The 20,328-nt window shown below is 54.0% G+C and overlaps 1 protein-coding gene across 1 annotated transcript in view; it reads left to right on the top strand.

Moving 5' to 3' along the window:
- The window catches only part of LOC119098048 (zinc finger protein 408-like), a 69,278-nt gene that overhangs the window by 15,522 nt on the left and 33,428 nt on the right, over positions 1-20,328 (top strand). The window contains exons 2-3 of the mRNA XM_037220977.1: positions 1,819-1,986; positions 2,351-2,494. Of these exons, the coding sequence (XP_037076872.1) occupies positions 1,819-1,986; positions 2,351-2,494 (312 nt within the window). The remainder of the gene's footprint in view (positions 1-1,818; positions 1,987-2,350; positions 2,495-20,328) is intronic.

Genomic DNA, 20,328 nt, shown 5'->3' on the forward strand with positions numbered 1-20,328 from the left:
GTGGTGCTGTCCTCACCGTTCGCCATATTCTTATTTCTTGTCCGCGCCTCGCGGAAGAACGCCAACGCTATTTTGGACAGCATGACTTGCCCCTTACCCTCTGTGATGTGCTAGGAGATAACTCACCATTTCTGGAATTTCAACAGATCTTTTTGTTTCTCAAACACATTAACTTTGGGACTATTTATGCGGTTCATTAGATAGGTAAAACAAAACTCGTTGTGGGCGCCAAATGACCACCGCAGTCGGCGCGCCCCTAAACTCCAACAAACAACAACAAAGGATACGTGATGGGACGCCTGGGTTGTGGCATGCTGCGGCTGGGAACAATGTATTTACGGTGTGGTTGTCTTAAAAAGCGGAAAACATCGTACCTGGTGTTCTGAACTACGCCACTTGCGTAGGTATTGCGGTTCTGGTAGCCCGGTACACGTCATGTCACGAGGTGCACGCAGGATATACATACTAGAGTGCGTCAGTGCAGGCATGAGCAGTGCTCCAAAATGCATCCAGTGGGGTGTGCAGGATGTAAATATGGTCTCATATTGCCAGAATCCTGATTCCCCGGCACCTTACGCACGTAATGCGTAGGCGCTAATCCGTTGCCCTTTTCCCATAACCCAGCCACTTGACCTGCCGGGACAGCTCTCAGGCCCGAGTCGTTAACCGGGCGGTGCTGGGTTCACCACCGCCCGGTTCAATGCTGGTTGGCTGATTTTGAACATGGTGTGGAGCAGCAGGCAGTGAACCCCCACGCCGGAGGTTTATGAGCATGACAAATAGTGACATCCCAGTCATCCAAGTGGCTGAGTACTGGAACACTGGGTGTGAGCTAGACACCCAGTGTCATTCAATTCCGTCGTACCAGCGTGATGTTTTCACATAAAGACGCATATTCTGGCTAAAGATAAACAACTATGTTTGGCATGTACGGAGAGCCCAAAGACATGCACGTAAGTTCCTCAGACCTTGATTAGTTCAAGACTCGGCGGAGGCCTATAAGTTGTCTTAAACCTGAGTCTCACAACGAGGCACGTCGGGTACACCACTTTTGGTGGCAGTCTTGAGCAGAGGGCCCTGAGCGGACAGACCTGGGCGGACAACCATAAGTGGACAGCCCTGGGCCTGGGACAGCTCTGGGCGGACAGACCTGGGCGGTCAGCCCTGAGCGGACGGACCTGGGCGGACAGCCCCGATCGGACTGGCGGCAACCATGAGTGAACCCTGAATGGGTCTGCCACCGTGTCCAGTGGCTCCCGGCGGTCCGCCAACGAGCCGCGCGGCGGCAGATGGCTGCTCGACGCGCCACATGTGAGTGAGCGCCGCGCCTGGCTTCGCGGCGAGACCGCGTGTCCAGTCTTCGGCCGGCGGCCCGTGCACAAAATCAGGCTAGGCTGGTCAGGGTCAGGCTTACCGCCCTCCCGGTGGACGGCCGCTGCTGGACGGCACGGTCGGGACGGTAGGAGCCGGCAAACGGGGTCAATGATGGCGGATGGTCGCACGGATATTGGATGGGGTTTCGATGAGCTGGGATGGGCTCTTTGTGTACCAGAAGTCTAGAATGGTCTGCCTGCCGGGGACCTTTATGTTTGCTGGTGGCTGGCGGCGATGCAGGTAGTAGTAGTCACTGGACTGTGACAGCGACTTAATTTGTTGCTAACAGCCAGAGATGTGCCTACACATTCCATCAGCTGTACCTGCTCTCATTGCGGTCTGCTCCCCGAGCCGGTCTGCCGGTGGTCGCGCCAGCGGGCCGGCGCTCGTTTCCAGCGCACTGTGCGGGGCTGGCCGTCGCTGACCGACCACCGTGTGTTGCAGGCCTTCGTTGTCCCGAGCCGGGCTGCCGCAAGCGCCTGTCCAGCCAGCAGCGGCTGAGCGATCACCGCGCCTGGCACCGCGGCGAGACCGTCTGTCCGCTGTGCGGCCAGCGGCTCTCCTCGCGCACCAAGTTGCGCGCTCATGTGCAGCACCGGCATCCGTCGGCCGGCAGCTGGCTGCTTTGACTCCCCACAGAACGCTGGCTGGGGCGCAGGCGGCGACTCGCGCTGAGAAGGGAGCGGCAGACCCCGGGGAAGGGACTGGAAGTGTAGGTGCCGGCCGTTGCGTCTACTGGGAATGATCCTCCGTTACGGAAGACTGTCTCCACCCGATGGACTGCGAGGGGAGGGGGGGGGGGGGGAAGCAGTGTGCTCATGAGCTGGAGGGCGGGTAACCGTTCCCGGTTCGATGGCGGGTCGCCGGCAGCTGCCGGGTCCGGACAGAGCTCCTCGCCCGGCGCTGTGAGCCGCCGCCCGACGGCGCCGTTTCGCGCCGAGCGAGAAGTGGCGCTGACGGTGGTCGTGTGTTGCAGGCGTGCCGTGCCGCTGGCCCGGTTGCGGCCAGCGGCTGCGCAACTCGCAGCGCCTCAGCGACCACCTGGCCTGGCACCGCGGCGAGACGCTGTGCCCGGTCTGCCAGCGGCGCTTCAGCAACCCACGCAACCTGCGCGACCACCGCCGGCTGGTGTGGTGCCAGCCGGCGGCGCACTGCCGCTGACAGCCGGCGCCGGCCGCGTAGCCAGCGCGCTGTCGTGGCGGGGCTGCGCTCATTGTCACAGTAGAACGACACACTACTGTGTTGGTGTCCTGCGCGACTGTGTCTGCCACCTATCGTTCAGGGTGTGCTGTTGGGTGAAGAGCATGTGCTGTAGGCGTGGTTCTCCAGCACGTGCTTCAGCAGTGCAGGAGTGCACCCGTTGTTGCCACGTTGACGTTTGTTTGTGTGCTGAATGAGCTACTTGTAGTTGAGAACCGTAACAACATATGGATAACTTGCGGTACACCATTTATCTGTTTGTTTAAGGCTAGCCAAAATAAGGCCGTGACATTTGACCACGTCTCTCCCTCACTATGTCCGCGGTTTCCCAAGAATAGGATGTCTGAGCTGACGCGCGCAGGGGTAGAAAACGGGCTGTGTCCATAACAAGACAGGCACCCAATAGAACACAGCCATTCAGAAATTACGCGCTACCAGCTGTCTCAACAGTCGTGGGACAGTCTTGGGCGGGTAGTAAGCAGGCCCCAGTAACGACGTCGTGGGCTCCATACTTCCAGATTCAGACAAATAGCAGGTCGGCAGACGGGTTGTCGCTACAATTTTAAAGATATCGGTTGTACCCTTAGCACGCGCCCTGGACTTGCAGCCAGCACCCCAAGCTCCCTCCCCACCAACCGAGCAGTCGGTGGCCGGTGCTGTGTCGGTGCAGCTGGTCTCCTCGGGACCAGTTGGATCGCTAACAAATGACGGCTGGACGACGGTTCGGCGTGGCCGCAGCCCTCGCGCGCTGTCCGGTATTCCTTCTTCTGAGAAACCACCGGCTCCCTCATCACAGACACCCCTCACCAGTGCCTGTGAACGTGTAGCAGAGACGATGGAGCGTCAAGAAGCTGACAGGTGCCTCTACATTAGTGCCTCCATGGGAGCTAATCTCACCAAAAGTGGATGTTTCCCTTTCATGCACAAGCAAGCAGGGAGCGATCCCATGCGACCTGAGATCGAAGGCTCTGGAGCACATCGGGTCGTACCTGGGTTTTCAAGCCACATATACTGATGGGTCGAAGACGGAGGTAGGCGTTGGTGCTGCATTTGTGAATGACCGAGCCACCCGGTCCTTTTCTTTACGGAAACACGCCTCAGTTTACACGTCCGAGCTCGTTGCAATCAGTAAAGCCCTATGCTTGATCGAAGTTGGTGAGAGCAACTCACACGTGATCTTATCCGATTCTTTGAGCAACCTGTTGGCTCTGACAACCTATAACCCACCTTGTCCCACTATACAGGATATTTTAGTTCGCCTGACAGCGCTGGATCTTGCTGGTAAAACTGTCGTCTTATGTTGGATACCGAGTCATGTGGGTATCGCAGGTAACGAGCGTGCTGACGCGGCCGCAAAACGGGCAGCGCGTGCACCTTGCACCCGTTCTTTACCCTTGCCGGCAAGGGACTCTTACCCTGCAATCGCGACCTTTGTGAAGGCGAAATGGCAGCGCTGCTGGGACGCCATTGTAAACAATAAGTTAAAGATGATCAAGCCACAACTGGGTCTATGGTCTACAAGCTCACGTAAGCTGAGACACGAAGAAGTAACCCTCAGCAGGTTACGAAATGGCCACACGCACGCAACACATAGCTACCTTTTGTGCGGTGAAGAACGCCCTAGATGTCCTCGCTGTGGTGCGCCACTTACGGTTCGCCACGTTATTCACTCGTGCCCACAGTTCAGAGAAGAGCGGGCACTTTACTTCGGACGAGATGCGTCAGGTCTTACCTTTTCAGACCTTATTGGTGACGATTCTCGCGTGCTTGGCACCGGACAGCTGTTTTCATTTTTGAGAAGCGTAGGATTCACAGCCATTTATACACCACGGTGAACACTTAGCTGTTATGGGCGCAAAATGACCCTAGAAGTCGACGCGCCCTAAAACCCCAATCATCATCGTCAAGAAGCTGACAGGCGCTCCCGCGAAGCCAAGCGAGCGCGTCTAGTTGAGCAAGAAAGGACGAAGGCGATTAGCCGGCTGCTGGGGGCGGATCAGGGACGTGCTCCCGCGGGGGAAGCTGGTCCACCGCCCAGACAACGCATAGAGGCCCCTGGTGGATCCGAGGTTCGAAAGCCACCGATGGGCCCTCATCCTGCGCCGCCATCTAGGGTCATGGCTTCGCCGGCGCCGTCCCCGTCTAGAGTGGGGCGCCCGGAAAAACGTGGCCCTCCCTGGCCCATCTCGCCCACAGACGGCAGCTCACGTATTCGGCCCAGAGCCCGGCCGGCGTCGGTGGGATCAGACCTTGGTGGATCCTTGCACCCCGTGGCTGAACCGTCTGGGTCTGCTGTGGCCGGCGCAGCCGAGCATTCTTAAAAGTAGGTATGTTTTACACTCACAACCCAAACACATGCCCCCCCCCCCTCCGGTAGGCGTCGATACCGCGGAGTGATTGGAAGCTAAGGACCCCCGCAGGGGCACCGGCTTCGGTCGGTGTAGGGGATTAGCGCCCCCTCGGGTCCCAGCTCCGGTAACGGATGGACAGCGAAAGCTGTTCCTCTCAGGGTGTACCGACCCTGCCGGTTCGTGAGCTCCTGCTCCTTGTCCGGCCCGCTCCCTCCACATTACCCATTTTCCTGCATCCGGCCCACTCATCACTCCTGATCCTCGTTTTATCGGGGTCGCCGTGCCCCCTCGCCCTCGTCCCCGGGTTGACCGGCACAGCAGCACATTAAACCTCTTGGCTTTCAGGCAAGCACACGCGGCCGCACGCCACACTACACGAGAGGCGAAATGTGCATCATGGCGCAGCTACGTCAATTCACTAAATCGCCACACGCCGACGTCACATGTATGGGGCCGCATTAAACGAATCGCTGGACTGCATCCAGCAGTTTCCCTTCCCGTACTGCGAGTGGGAAGTCAAGACATCACTCACCCAAGTGATGTTGCAGAAGCCATTGGGGAAGCGCTGTCAGAACGTTGCCGAAATGGCACCTGCGATCCACGGTTTTTGCGGCACAGGGCACGATGTGAAACTTCGCAGGTTAATTTTTGTACAGATGACGTCCTGACGTACAACAAACATTTCACTATGATGGAGCTTCAAGCAGCCATTCGCTCGCTGCGTAGTGTAGCGGAGGGGCCCGACCTCATCCACAATGAAATGATACGGCATTTTCCTCCCCGTATACTACGAGCGTTGCTGGCAGTTTTCAACTGCATATGGGTGTCAGGTAACTTCCCGCCAATCTGACGAGAGGCAATAGTAGTGCCTATTTTAAAGCCCGGAAAAAGTGGGACGAACGCTCTTGACTACCGCTCGATCGCCCTCACATCTTCGCTTTGTAAGCTCATGGAAAGAATGGTGAATGTGCGGCTCTCGTGGACTTTAGAACGCCAGAACTTTTTCACGAATGCTCAGTGCGGATTCCGTAAGAACAGGAGCACGATCGACCATATCTTAACTTTTGATACCGCAGTGCGAGCCGGATTTAGTAGCAAGTGTCATACCGGCGCCATCTTCTTTGACATAGAAAAAGCTTATGACACCACATGGAGACATGAAATTATGATGAACTTTTCGATTGTGGCATCCGTGGTCACATGGAAAAGTTTTTACAAAACTTTCTGATTGACAGATTCTTTCGGGTGCGTGTTGGTTCTTATCAATCCGACAGGTATCCACAGGACAATGGTGTGCCTCAGGGCAGCGTATTAAGTGTCATTCTTTTCGCAGTGATGATAAACGACATAGGGGACACGCTTCCACATGGGATCAGCCGTTCTCTGTTTGTAGACGACTTCGCTATTTGGTGTAGCTCATCGACCACTCGCACGATGGAGCGACAGCTGCAGCTGGCTGTCACACGTCTGGAGAAGTGGAGTGTGCTCAACGGTTTCCGGTTTTCTACATCGAAGACAACTGCAGTTCATTTCTGTCGTCGTCGCCGTCACTGTCCTGATATGGAAATCAGGCTGTATGGGCAACGCGTCGCCAATGAGAATACCGCGAAATTTCTCGATATACGCTTTGACCGACGCCTAACATACCGTGAGCACATCAGAAATCTCCGCGACAAAGGTTTAAAATCTCTTAACATCCTAAGGTGCGTGGGACGTACGTCATACGGTGCTGATAGGAAGACACTCTTACTCCTATACCGCTCCCTGATTCGTTCAAAACTTGACTACGGCTGTTTTATCTACGACAGCTCATCAGACCTGATGAAACGTACTCTGAACACGGTGCATCACGCCGCGCTCCGTATCGCCACAGGGGCTTTTCGGACATCGCCCATAGACAGTCTTCTGGTGGAGGCTCACGAGCCCCCACTAGCATTGCGAAGGCAGATGCTGGGACTGCGCTACACGTGCAAGCTGGCGCAGTTCCCAGATCATCCCACCTACAAAGCAGTGTTTTCGCGTAGCTTACGAAAGCTTTTCCTACGTCAACGGTCGCCTAAAACTTCTCCCTTCTGTGTACAAATGAGAGAGCTTTTACATGCGAGCGGCCTGAACCTACGGCGTGTCATCAGACCTAAACCCATGGAGACTGCTCCTTGGGAGCAGTCTCCATGGGAGCATCGCCAAGAGTGGATGTCTCTCTATCAAATATGCAAAAGCAACGTGTCCTCATGACGGAACTCAAAGGTGCAGCCTTAGAGCACATGGCCTCCTATGACGGGTACAAGATGACTTATACAGATGGTTCGAAGACGGATGCAGGTGTAGGGTGCGCTTTTGTGTGCGGATCCACCACACGGTCATTCACACTGCCTTCACGCGCGTCGGTCTACACTTCCGAGCTTATAGCCATTAGCAAAGCTCTCTGTTTTATTGAAGTGGACGATAGCAACCTGCATTTAATTCTTTCCGACTCCTTGAGCAGCCTGCTGGCTGTTAGCGGCTTCTCCCCGTCGAATCCACTGGTTCAGGACATTCAATCTCGTCTTAGCTCACTGGATCGAGCAGGAAAAACGGTCGTTCTATGCTGGATCCCAAGTCACGTGGGGATATGCGGAAATGATCTTGCTGACGCGGCAGCAAAGCGCGCTGCGACAGGGACTAGAATTCCTATAACACCACTACCTGCTCAAGACATGTACCCCGCAGTGTCGCTGTTTATGCAGAAGCGATGGCAGTTGTACTGGAACTCGCTGAGCGCCAACAAGCTGCAGTCGTGAAACCCCGCATTGGATTATGGCAGTCGTGCTTTCGGGACAATAGGGTGGAAGAAGTTGCCCTTTGCCGGTTACGCATAGGTCACACATGTGCTACGCACTGTCACCTGCTATTGGCTGGCGACAGACCATGCTGCGGTCGATGCTCTGATCCACTGACCGTGCATCACGTACTGGTCGCTTGCCGCCACCTTACTGCAACGAGAGCGCAGTTTTTCGGACGCCACGTCCAGAGTCGCACGCTATGCGACTTTTTAGGGGATTCTTCGAACATCGTCGGGTTTGGTAAAGTGCTCCAGTTCCTCCGCGCTATAGATTTTCCTGTAATCTTCTCATCATGATGCTAGGGCCGATCATCATGGCTCTATAGGGTGACCTGATTGATGCACTTCTCTGATTGACGGTTCTGCATGAATCGATAGTTATGGGCGCTGCATGACCTCTAGCAGTCGATGCGCCCTAAAACTCCAAATCGTCATCATCATCATTTCCAACTGGAGGACTACGAGAGTAAGTCTCTCAACTTCCTCCCCCTCTACTCGTTTTAGGCGATTTTAATGCACATCACACTGTGTGGGGGTGTGCTTGAACGAACACTCGCGGGAGGCTATGTGAGGCTCCCGTGCGTGACGAAGGTCTGTGCGTTTTAAATACAGGATCAATAACGCATTTTACATTGCCATCCGGACAATCGTCGGTGCTAGACCTGAGCATTTGTAGTCCGCAGTTGGCACCACACTTCACCTGGGATGCTTCAGAGGACCCCCTTGGAAGTGACCACTTTCCGGTCCGGGCTCGGTACTGTGGTGGTACTGTTCTTGGTACTCGACCTCAGCGTTGGAATTTCAAGAAGGCGGACTGGAGTGGATTTGAGACTCGCCTGGACGAAACGTTTTCCAGCGATTTCGACTCTGCAACTCCGACTACGGAGGAATTTACGTCTCTCGTGTTGGATGCGGCGAAAGGATGCATTCCGCGCACCTCCGGATGCCCTCGTCGTACCCCTGTACCTTGGTGGAGCGACGAGTGTCGCGACACTATTCGTGCACGTCGGAGAGCTTTTAGGGCTTTTGACCGGCACAGCAGCACATTAAACCTCTTGGCTTTCAGGCAAGCACGTGCGGCCGCACGCCACACTATACGAGAGGCGAAACGTGCATCATGGCGCAGCTACGTCAATTCACTAAATCGCCACACGCCGACGTCACATGTATGGGGCCGCATTAAACGAATCGCTGGACTGCATCCAGCAGTTCCCCTTCCCGTACTGCGAGTGGGAAGAAGTCAAGACATCACTCACCCAAGTGATGTGGCAGAAGCCATTGGGGAAGCGCTGTCAGACCGTTGCCGAAATGGCACCTGCGATCCACGGTTTTTGCGGCACAGGGCACGATGTGAAACTTCGCAGGTTAATTTTTGTACAGATGACGTCCTGACGTACAACAAACATTTCACTATGATGGAGCTTCAAGCGGCCATTCGCTCGCTGCGTAGTGTAGCGGAGGGGCCCGACCTCATCCACAATGATATGATACGGCATTTTCCCCCCCGTGTAGTACGAGCGTTGCTGGCAGTTTTCAACTGCATATGGGTGTCAGGTTACTTCCCGCCAATCTGGTGAGAGGCAATAGTAGTGCCTATTTTAAAGCCCGGGAAAAGTGGGACGAACGCTCTTGACTACCGCCCGATCGCCCTCACATCTTCGCTTTGTAAGCTCATGGAAAGAATGGTGAATGTGGGGCTCTCGTGGACTTTAGAACGCCAGAACTTTTTCGCGAAGGCTCAGTGCGGATTCCGTAAGAACAGGAGCACGATTGACCATATCTTAACTCTTGATACCGCAGTGCGAGCCGGATTTAGTAGCAAGCGTCATACCGGCGCCATCTTCTTTGACATAGAAAAAGCTTATGACACCACATGGAGACATGGAATTATGATGAAGTTACTCGATTGTGGCATCCGTGGTCACATGGAAAAGTTTTTACAAAACTTTCTGACTGACAGATTCTTTCGGGTGCGTGTTGGCTCTTATCGATCCGACAGGTATCCACAGGACAATGGTGTGCCTCAGGGCAGCGTATTAAGTGTCATTCTTTTCGCAGTGATGATAAACGACATAGGGGACACGCTTCCACATGGGATCAGCCGTTCTCTGTTTGTAGACGACTTTGCTGTTTGGTGTAGCTCATCGACCACTCGCACGATGGAACGACAGCTGCAGCTGGCTGTCACACGTCTGGAGAAGTGGAGTGTGCTCAATGGTTACCGGTTTTCTACATCGAAGACAACTGCAGTTCATTTCTGTCGTCGTCGCCGTCACTGTCCTGATATGGAAATCAGGCTGTATGGGCCACGCGTCGCCAATGAGAATACCGCGAAATTTCTCGATATACGCTTTGACCGACGCCTAACATACCGTGAGCACATCATAAATCTCCGCGACAAAGGTTTAAAATCTCTTAACATCCTAAGGTGCGTGGGACGTACGTCATACGGTGCTGATAGGAGGACACTCTTACTCCTGTCCCGCTCCCTGATTCGTTTAAAACTTGACTACGGCTGTTTTATCTACGACAGCTCATCAGACCTGATCAAACGTGCTCTGAACACAGTGCATCGCTCGCGTTGCGGTTGGGTGCTCCTTGCGGGTTTCCGCTTGGGGCGCCTGGCCGCGCTCAGCGGTTTAAGGGGTCAAGGAGCGGCGGCGCTGAACCACGGTCAGGAGGGGGATGGATCTCCCCAGTTACACCTGGCCGTGTGGGAGGCGTCGTTAGCCCCGTATAGCACCGGGGTAGCCCTGGCGGCACCACCACCAACTGGTGAGTGCGCCGTCCCCCAGTTGGGCTCCGAGGTGGGTGGGGAGCCCCGGTGCCGAAATAAAGAACAACCTTGCATGGCATCTACAAACCCAAAAAACTCCCGCCCCCCGAGAGGGGGACGGACTGCGATGAATTTAGGGTGCAGCGAGGAGTCGGTTCCACCTGCCCCACGCGTTCTTGTTTTCCGGAGTGATGTGAAGAACCTGGCATCGCTTTCACCGTTTCAGCGCCGAAACGGATGCGACAGGTTGGGAAAAGTCACCCGCTGTGACAAGCTGAGGGACGGCGCGATCGAAGTGGAGTTCGCAAACGGCACCGATGCGACTCGAGCTTTGACTATTACTGAATTTGTATATGCCGCGAGAACCGAGGGTTCAAAGCGAGACGTGAGCGTGCCAGTCACGGTCACACCGCACCACACCAAAAAATTCTCAAAAGGTATCATAAACTGCTATGACCTTCGTGACGTCAGCGAGGAGGAAATCATCGAAGAGTTGGGAACTTTCGGGGTCACGGGAGCACGTAGGATCACGACCAGGAGGGGTGATGACCAAATCCCTACAAACAACATTATACTGACATTCAACCGGCCTGATTTACCGTCTGATATCCGCATTGGCTACGCAGTTGTCAAAGTCAGGGTCTTCGTTCCGAATCCGATGCGATGTTTTCAATGCCAGCGCTTTGGTCATACAAAACCACACTGCCGCAATCGAGCTGTCTGTGGGAAGTGTGCATCTTCCGAGCATGCGGGAGACCAGTGTACATCTGTGCAGCCCTGGTGCGTGAACTGTGGCACGGGGCAGGTACCGCACACAACTTTCGACCGAAGTTGTCCAGCCTTCATGAAGGAAAAGGAAATTATATCACTCAAAACTTCAAAGAACATTTCTTTCCGCGAGGCGCGTGAACAGTATGAGGCTAATCACCCCAAGGTATCCTATGCCGAAAAATCCAAAACCTCTGTACCACAGTCCACCAGCGTCAGTCACATGTCAGCGGTCCAACTCATCACGCTCCTGCGATCCTTCGGTTTGTCTGTGGTGCCGGCGGGGCGGGCGACCCCCGCCCAGTCGGATCCTCCTGGTCCTTCAGTTGCGTCCTGCTCTACCAACGCCGTGCCGCCGGACCTTCATGTGTCGTCGGGGTCGCAGGCGGGGGAGGAGGAGGGATGGACGGTGGTCAAGCGCGGGCATGGTCCGCGGGCTCGGCATTCCTCGCCGTCTGTCACTCCGCCGCCCTCGTCGCCTCCGACGACGCTGGCGAGTGTGTGTGGACGAGCAGCGGAAACGATGGAACGGCATGAGGCGGACAGGCGCGCCCGCGACGCCAAGCGGGCCCGCCTAGCGGAGTTGGAGAGGGCTAAGACGGCCAATCCCTTGTCCGTTGCAAGCAAGGAGCCCAACCCTCGCAGTGGCACACCATCGCCGAGAAGGCCAGTGGAGGCCCCCGCTGACCCCCAGACGCCCGGTAGAGGCCCGCCGATGGGCCCTCCCCCGCCGCCACCCCGGACCGGGTACGCTGGCGTCAAGCGTGCCCCGGCCGGTCCCCCGTCTCCATCTGACGGCGGGAGCCCCAGAACTCGTCCCAGAGTGGGGCGCCTCCCTGAAGATTCCAACCGTGGCTCTCAGTCAGAAAAGTCTGCCTCTGCAACTGGCGCAGCCCAGTTCTTTTAAGACGTGTCCGGTTTTAGTATGTGACCTCCAACCGGCTTTTTAACACGTTCCCTTTACAGGCCTTTTTACTGTGGAACTGTAGAGGAATAAGGGCGAATGCCCTGGACCTCCAGGCTGTCGTCAGCAAGCGCTGTCCTGCAGCCGTAGCGCTGCAGGAGACCAAGCTTGCTTCTAGTCACCACTGCACGCTGAAGGGATACGCCCTGTTTCGCAATGATGTGTTAATCGACGGTATCGCACATGGCGGTGTCCTTGCAGTCCACCACAGCGTGCCAGCCAGGAGGTTTAACCTGAGGTCTACGCTACAGGCTGTAGCCGCACGCCTACATTTTAATCACCGTCACATCACGGTGTGTTCTTTATATCTTCCACCTGGCGTCGGTTTTCCATTGGAAGACATGAGACGTTTAGTGCATGAGTTGCCTTCACCATGTCTTCTTTTAGGCGACTTCAACGCTCATCACACCGCGTGGGGCTGTGATAGCACGAACACCCGCGGAAGGATGTGCGAACATTTTATCCGTGACTCATCACTGTGTATTTTAAACACAGGGACTCGTACTCATTTTACACTGCCGTCTGGTCAGACTTCCGCGCTTGACCTGAGTCTTTCTAGTCCCGAGCTGGTGCAGAGCCTCGAGTGGTCTGCGGCAGATGATCCAATGGGCAGCGATCACTTCCCAGTGTGGCTTCGATTCCAAATAAGAGGAACGTTGGGTGTAATACCACGACGTTGGAATTTAAAAAAGGCTGACTGGAGTGAGTTTGAGGCTCGACTGGAGACATTATGTCGGACCGACAGACTTCTAGATTGCGCTAGCAATTGCATCCCGCGCACTTCTGGATTTCCTCGTCGCACTCCTGTGCCGTGGTGGACGGAGAGGTGTCGTGATGCAATTCGCGCACGCAAACGTGCTTTCCGAGCTTTTGACGCCAGAAGTAGCTTGGAGAATTTAGTAGCCTTTAAGAAAGCCAGGCCTTTTGCCCGCCGCACGATAAAAGAAGCGAAACGTGAATCCTGGCGTATGTACATAAGCACGCTCAACCGATTCACACCAACTTCGCAGGTTAGGGCTCGGATCAAACGAATCTCCGGGCAGTTTTCATCCGTGCCACTTCCTGTGTTACATGTTAACGGCCAGGTGGTGACTCATCCGTTGGATGTGGCTAACGGGATCGCCCGAGCACTCTCCCACCGTAGCGAAGGTGCAAACACGAGCCCACAGTTTTTACGGCAAAGAGCACAATCCGAAAAAACCGTACTGAACTTTTCTACAAGGCAACCACAGGCGTACAATGAGCCCTTCACTTTGGTGGAGTTGGAGTCGGCAATCGGAAAACTTCGTAGTGTATCGGAAGGTCCTGATGACATCCACAATGAGATGCTCCGACATCTGCCACCGTGCGCACGTCGTGCACTATCGGCGGCCTTCAATAGGGTGTGGTCAAGAGGTGAGTTCCCTCCGGACTGGCGGGAAGCTGTTGTGGTGCCTATCCTAAAACAGGGAAAGAGTGGGCTGGACCCTCTTCATTACCGACCCATTTCACTGACGTCATCACTGTCCAAGCTCATGGAAAAGATGGTAAACGTGCGACTCACTTGGTTTTTAGAGAACAGCGATATTTTTAGTAACTCGCAGTGCGGATTTAGGAAAAACCATAGTACGGCGGACCATCTCTTAACACTGGACACCACGGTTCGCAAGTCTTTTCAAGAAAAAGCGCATATGGGGACAGTATTCTTCGACACTGAAGCCGCCTATGACACCACATGGCGCCATGGTATTGTTCAAAAGCTTTTTAAATATGGTATACGTGGCCATATGGGTGCTTTTCTCCAAAGGTTTTTATCCAAACGATACTTTCGTGTTCGGGTCGGCAACGTCCTCTCCGATAGGTACGAACAAATAAACGGCGTGTCCCAGGGCGGCGTGTTAAGTGTAGCACTGTTCGCAGTTATGATAAATGATATCTGTGATGTGCTCCCACAGTCGGTCGGACGTGCCCTTTTTGTTGACGATTTTACTATTTGGACCAGTGCAGCGAGAGTACCAGCGATGGAGCGGCGTCTCCAGCTGGCTGTGGACCGCGTTGAAAGATGGGGTGACATGAACGGGTTTCGTTTTTCAGGCGACAAGACCGTTGCGATGCATTTTTGTCGTCGCCAGCGATGTGATGATCTGAGCATCCGTCTATATGGTCGCTCTATTCCAAATAAGGCCGTGGCCAGGTATCTTGGGATACACTTTGACCGTCGCCTTACATATAACGCACATCTTAAAATGTTACGCCACCGATGCTTCAAATCTCTCAACATACTAAAGTGTGTGTCTCGCACATCTTATGGGGCAGACAGAAGCACGCTTATGCTTTCATATCGTTCCCTCGTCCGCTCCAAACTGGATTACGCATGCTTTGTTTATGATGGCGCGTCTGAATCCAGCAAGCGTGTTCCTGATACCGTCCACCATACTGCCATTCGCATTGCTACTGGGGCGTCTCGCACATCACCTTCCGTCAGCCTTTTAACGGAGGCACATGAACCACCACTTTCGACGAGTTGGAAAATGCTTGGCATGCGTTATGCGTTGAAGCTGCGGCAGTTCCCACTTCACCCGACATATTCTGCAATATTTTCGCGGTTTGCAGTAAGTTCTCTTCGTCATGGGCCGCAGCAGCACGCTTTAACTTTTGGTTCCCGAATGAGAGCGTTACTGCTTGAGAGCGGAATTCCTGTTCGGGGTGTAAGGCAAGTAAGCCGCCTGGCTTCTCCTCCTTGGCAAATGACCACACCCTTCATTGACACCTCGCTTACGGAAATTAGGAAAAAAGACGTCACACCACACCTATTGAGGTCCAGGGCAGTTGAGCTTTTGGCGTGTTACGAAGGATATACCCTGTCATACACAGACGGATCCAAAACCTCGGATGGCGTGGGTTGTACTTTCGTTAGCGGGTCCGTCACTCGATCGTTCTCGTTACCGGCCCACTCGTCAGTTTTTACGGCGGAGTTAGTTGCAATCACCAAGGCGATATGTTTCATAGAAGTGGGTGAAAAATCTTCACACGCCATTTTTACAGATTCACTGAGCAGTCTCTCTGCACTGAAGTCTTTTTATCCATCATGTCCCCTTTTACAGGACATTTTATCCCGCCTGACACAATTGAATCGGGTTGGAAAGAGAGTTGCGCTGTGCTGGATCCCTAGTCACGTCGGTATCGTGGGCAACGAACTGGCTGACGCCGCTGCTAAGCGAGCAGCGGTAGCACCATATACCCGGTTTTTGCCTATCCCTGCCAGAGATTTTTACCCGGCAGTGGAGACCTTCCTGAGAAGCAGATTGCAGCGTTGTTGGGACCAGGTGGGGGGCAATAAGCTCAGGGAAATAAAGACGGAGTTGGGCTTGTGGTCGTCATGCTCCCGCAGTGTGCGGTGGGAAGAGGTGGTTTCATGCAGGCTGCGCAATGGGCATACTTATGCCACCCATGGCCATCTGTTGCATGGAGCCGACAGACCCCTATGCCAGCGGTGTGGTGCCGTCCTGACTGTCCATCATGTCATTATATCATGTCCATGCCTCTTCGAAGAACGACGACGTCACTTTGGTTCACAGGCTTTGACCCTGACGATTAACGATGTGCTTGGTGACAGTTCCTCCTTTCTTGATCCCAAACAGCTCTTTTCGTTTTTAAAAGATATTGATTTTCAAGTCATTTTCACACCGTACTAATTAAGTAACAGCATAGTTATGGGCGCAAAATGACCACTGCAGTCGACGCGCCAGAAAACTCCAAAGAAAAACAACAACAAGGATCAGGGACGTGCTCCCGCGGGGGAAATCGTTCCACCGCCCAGGCGACGCGTAGAGGCCCCTGGTGGATCCGAGGTTCGGAATCCACCGATGGGCCCTCCTCCTGCGCCGCCATCTAGGGTCATGGCTTCGCCGGCGCCGTCCCCGTCTAGAGTGGGGCGCCTGGAAAAGCGTGGCCCCCCCCCCCCCTGGCCAATCTCGCCCACAGACGGCAGCCCACGTATTTGGCCCAGAACCCGGCCGGCGTCGGTGGGATCAGACCTTGGTGGGTCCCTGCACCCCGTAGCTGGACCGTCTGGGTCTGCTGTGGCCGGCGCAGCCGAGTATTTTTAAAAGTAGTTCTGTTTTACACTCACAACCCAAACACATGCCCCCGTCCTCCGGTAGGCGTCGATACCATGGAGTGATAGGAAGCTAACGACCATCCTGACCTCTTAGCTCCATGACGAATGTTTTACAGTGGAACTGTAGGGGCGTCCGAACAAGCTACCAAGATCTCCAAGTATGCATTAACGAGCGGCGTCCGGCGGTGATATGTCTCCAGGAAACAAAACTGGCACCCGACAGCGTTTTTAGTCTTTCGGGTTACGCCGTTTGGCGGCGAGATTTACCACCTGTCCCTGTTGCTCGTGGTGGCGTTCTCCTAGCCGTGCACCACAGCGTGTGGGCACAAAGGCTGGCTTTGAATACTGAGTTTCAAGCTATCGCAGTCAAAGTGTTGTTAAACTGCCATACGATTACCATATGCTCAATCTACTTGCCTCCGGGGACCGGGTTTCCGTCTGCTCATCTGAGACACCTGGTGGCTCAGCTTTCGCCGCCTGTCCTCATTTTAGGTGATTTTAACGCTCACCATTCAGCGTGGGGTTGTGTCAAGACAAACACTCGCGGGAAACGCTGCGAAGCCCTCATCCATGAAGAATCGTTGTGCCTCTTAAACACGGGCACGCGTACCCATTTTACACTCCCATCAGGACAGGCATCGGCAATCGACTTAAGTATTTTGAGCCCACAACTGATCAACCATTTTGACTGGTCGGTGTCAGACGATCCAATGGGAAGTGACCACTTCCCCATCTGGATCAAGTACCGAGCTGACGTTTTTCTTGGTTCTCGGCCACAGCGCTGGAATTTTAGAAAAGCCGACTGGACTGAGTTTCAAGCAAGGATCGAGCATTCCCTTACTATGCAGCCAGCGGGTGAACCCCCGTCGGTAGGGGATTTGACATCGCTGATTTTGCGGTCTGCAGAAGGGTGCTTACCGCGAACGTCGGGCTGCCCTCGTCGTCCTCCTGTCCCATGGTGGACGCAGCAGTGCCGGGACGCAATCTGTGCACGTAGGAGGGCCCTTAGAAAGTTTGACTCTCGGGGTACTACTGAGAATCTTATTGCATTTCGACGACCACGAGCGGCTGCTAGACGTACCATTCTAGAGGCTATGCGGACATCGTGGCGATCGTAGGTCGGCCATCTAAACTGCCAAACACCTGTATCCAATATATGGTCACGGATCAAACGCATTGCTGGACAGCACTCGTCTGTGCCACACTCTGTGCTCCGTATCAATGGACGTGACATTATACACCCAGCTGACGTAGCAAATGAAATCGCCCGCGCATTCTCCGAACGGTGTGGTAGCGGCAATGCCGTCCCGCAGTTAATGCGTCACCGGATCCGCTGCGAGGCATCCCCTGTCGACTTCAGCACGACGGAGCAGATGTCGTATAACCGACCTTTTACAATGGCCGAACTAATTTCCGCGATCGGATCGCTGCGCAATGTGGCAGAGGGTCCAGATCTAGTTCACAACGCCATGCTTAAGCAACTTTCCACTTCAGTAGTTGAGGCCCTCTTAGCGACGTACAACAAGCTCTGGGAGAATGGAGGTTTTCCGGAGTCGTGGCTTGAGTCACATATTGTCCCTATGCTCAAGCCTGGTAAGAGTGGGGCTGACCCTGCTGACTATCGCCCTATCTCACTGACATCATGCGCTTGGAAGTTGATGGAACGTATGGTAAATGTGCGTCTGTCGTGGTTTTTGGGGCGGTACAACGTTTTTACGGCTGCTCAATGTGGATTCAGAAAAAAATGCAGTACCATTGACCATCTTATAGCTCTCGACACAGACATTCGCACCAGTTTTAGGGAAAAGCGACATGTTGGCGCTGTGTTTTTTATGTTGAAAAAGCCTATGATACGACGTGGCGTTACGGCATCCTGAAAAAGCTCTTTCATTATGGCATTCGAGGAGCCATGGGCACGTTCTTAGCGAACTTTATGACCGATCGTTCTTTCAGAGTTCGTGTTGGCTCACACTTCTCGGATAGGTACCAACAAGACAATGGCGTGCCCCAGGGTAGCGTTTTGAGCGTCGCTCTGTTCGCGGTTATGATTAACGATATTGGTGACTCCCTTCCAAAGTCGGTCAGCCGCTCTCTCTTCGTGGATGACGCCGCCATCTGTTATGCCTCGTCAAACTTTGCCTCTTTGGAACGTCGCTTGCAGTTGGCTGTGATCAGCCTGGAAAGATGGAGCGCTATAAACGGACTACGTTTCTCGACCTCGAAAACAGTTGCTATGCACTTTTGCAGACGACGTCGTCAATGCCCCGCTATGGCTTTAGGACTATACGGCCAGACCATCCCAAACGAACCCAGTACCCGCTTCTTGGGTGTGCAGTTTGATAACCGTTTATCGTATGGGTCACATTTGAAAACCCTACGTGACAACTGTTTTAAAGCATTGAACATATTGAAGTATGTTTCTCGAACATCTTATGGAGCGGACAGAAGAACACTGCTACTGCTATACCGCTCACTTATTCGTTCGAAACTTGACTTTGGCTGTTTTATTTATGACCGTGCGCCGAGTTCCTGCAAACGTTTATTAGACACCGTGCACCATACCGCATTACGCATTGTGACGGGGGCGTTCAGGACGTCGCCAGTTGCTAGCCTTACCGTGGAGGTTAAGGAACCGGCGTTGGCACTGAGAAGGGAAATGCTTGCCATGCGGTACTTTTGCAAGCTGGCTCAATTTCCCAACCATCCGACTCACCGAGCAATCTTTTCACGTGATGTGGAAAGCAAGTTCCAGAGTAGCGGAAGGCTGTCCGCTATTCCATTTGGTGTCCATATGAAGAAGCTGTTCCGGGAAAGCGACATAAGTTTGCGTGGTGTGCTGAGGTCGCGTCCCGTATTAGTGCCTCGATGGGAGCTAATCTCACCAAAAGTGGATGTATCCCTTTCATGCACAAGCAAACGGGGAGCGATCCCATGCGACCTGAGATCGAAGGCTCTGGAGCACATTGGGTCGTACATAGGTTTTCAAGCCACATATACTGATGGGTCGAAGACGGAGGTAGGCGTTGGTGCTGCATTTGTGAATGACCAAGCCACCCGGTCCTTTTCTTTACCGAAACACGCCTCAGTTTACACGTCCGAGCTCGTTGCAATCAGTAAAGCCCTATGCTTCAACGAAATTGGTGAGAGCAACTCACACGTGATCTTATCCAATTCTTTGAGCAGCCTGTTGGCTCTGACAACCTATAACCCACCTTGTCCCATTATACAGGGTATTTTAGTTCGCCTGACAGCGCTGGATCTTGCTGGTAAAACTGTCGTCTTATGTTGGATACCGAGTCATGTGGGTATCGCAGGTAACGAGCGTGCTGACGCGGCCACAAAACGGGCAGCGCGTGCACCTTGCACCCGTTCTTTACCCTTGCCGGCAAGGGACTTTTACCCTGCAATCGCGACCTTTGTGAAGGCGAAATAGCAGCGCTGCTGGGACGCCATTGTAAACAATAAGTTAAAGATGATCAAGCCACAACTGGGTCTACGGTCTTCAAGCTCACATAAGCTGAGACACGAAGAAGTAACCCTCGCAAGTCTTTTCAAGAAAAAGCGCATATGGGGACAGTATTCTTCGACATTGAAGCCGCCTATGACACCACATGGCGCCATGGTATTGTTCAAAAGCTCTTTAAATATGGTATACGTGGCCATATGGGTGCTTTTCTCCAAAGGTTTTTAGCCAAACGATACTTCCGTGTTCGGGTCGGCAACGTCCTCTCCGACAGGTACGAACAAATAAACGGCGTGCCCCAGGGCGGCGTGTTAAGTGTTGTACTGTTCGCAGTTATGATAAATGATATTTGTGATGTGCTCCCACAGTCGGTCGGACGTGCCCTTTTTGTTGACGATTTTACTATTTGGACCAGTGCAGCGAGAGCACCAGCGATGGAGCGGCGTCCCCAGCTGGCTGTGGACCGCGTTGAAAGATGGGGTGACATGAACGGGTTTCGTTTTTCAGGCGAC

Source organism: Pollicipes pollicipes, unplaced genomic scaffold (genome assembly GCF_011947565.3).
Source record: "Pollicipes pollicipes isolate AB1234 unplaced genomic scaffold, Ppol_2.1 Scaffold_4740;HRSCAF=5597_pilon_pilon_pilon, whole genome shotgun sequence".
NCBI lineage: Eukaryota > Metazoa > Arthropoda > Thecostraca > Pollicipedomorpha > Pollicipedidae > Pollicipes > Pollicipes pollicipes.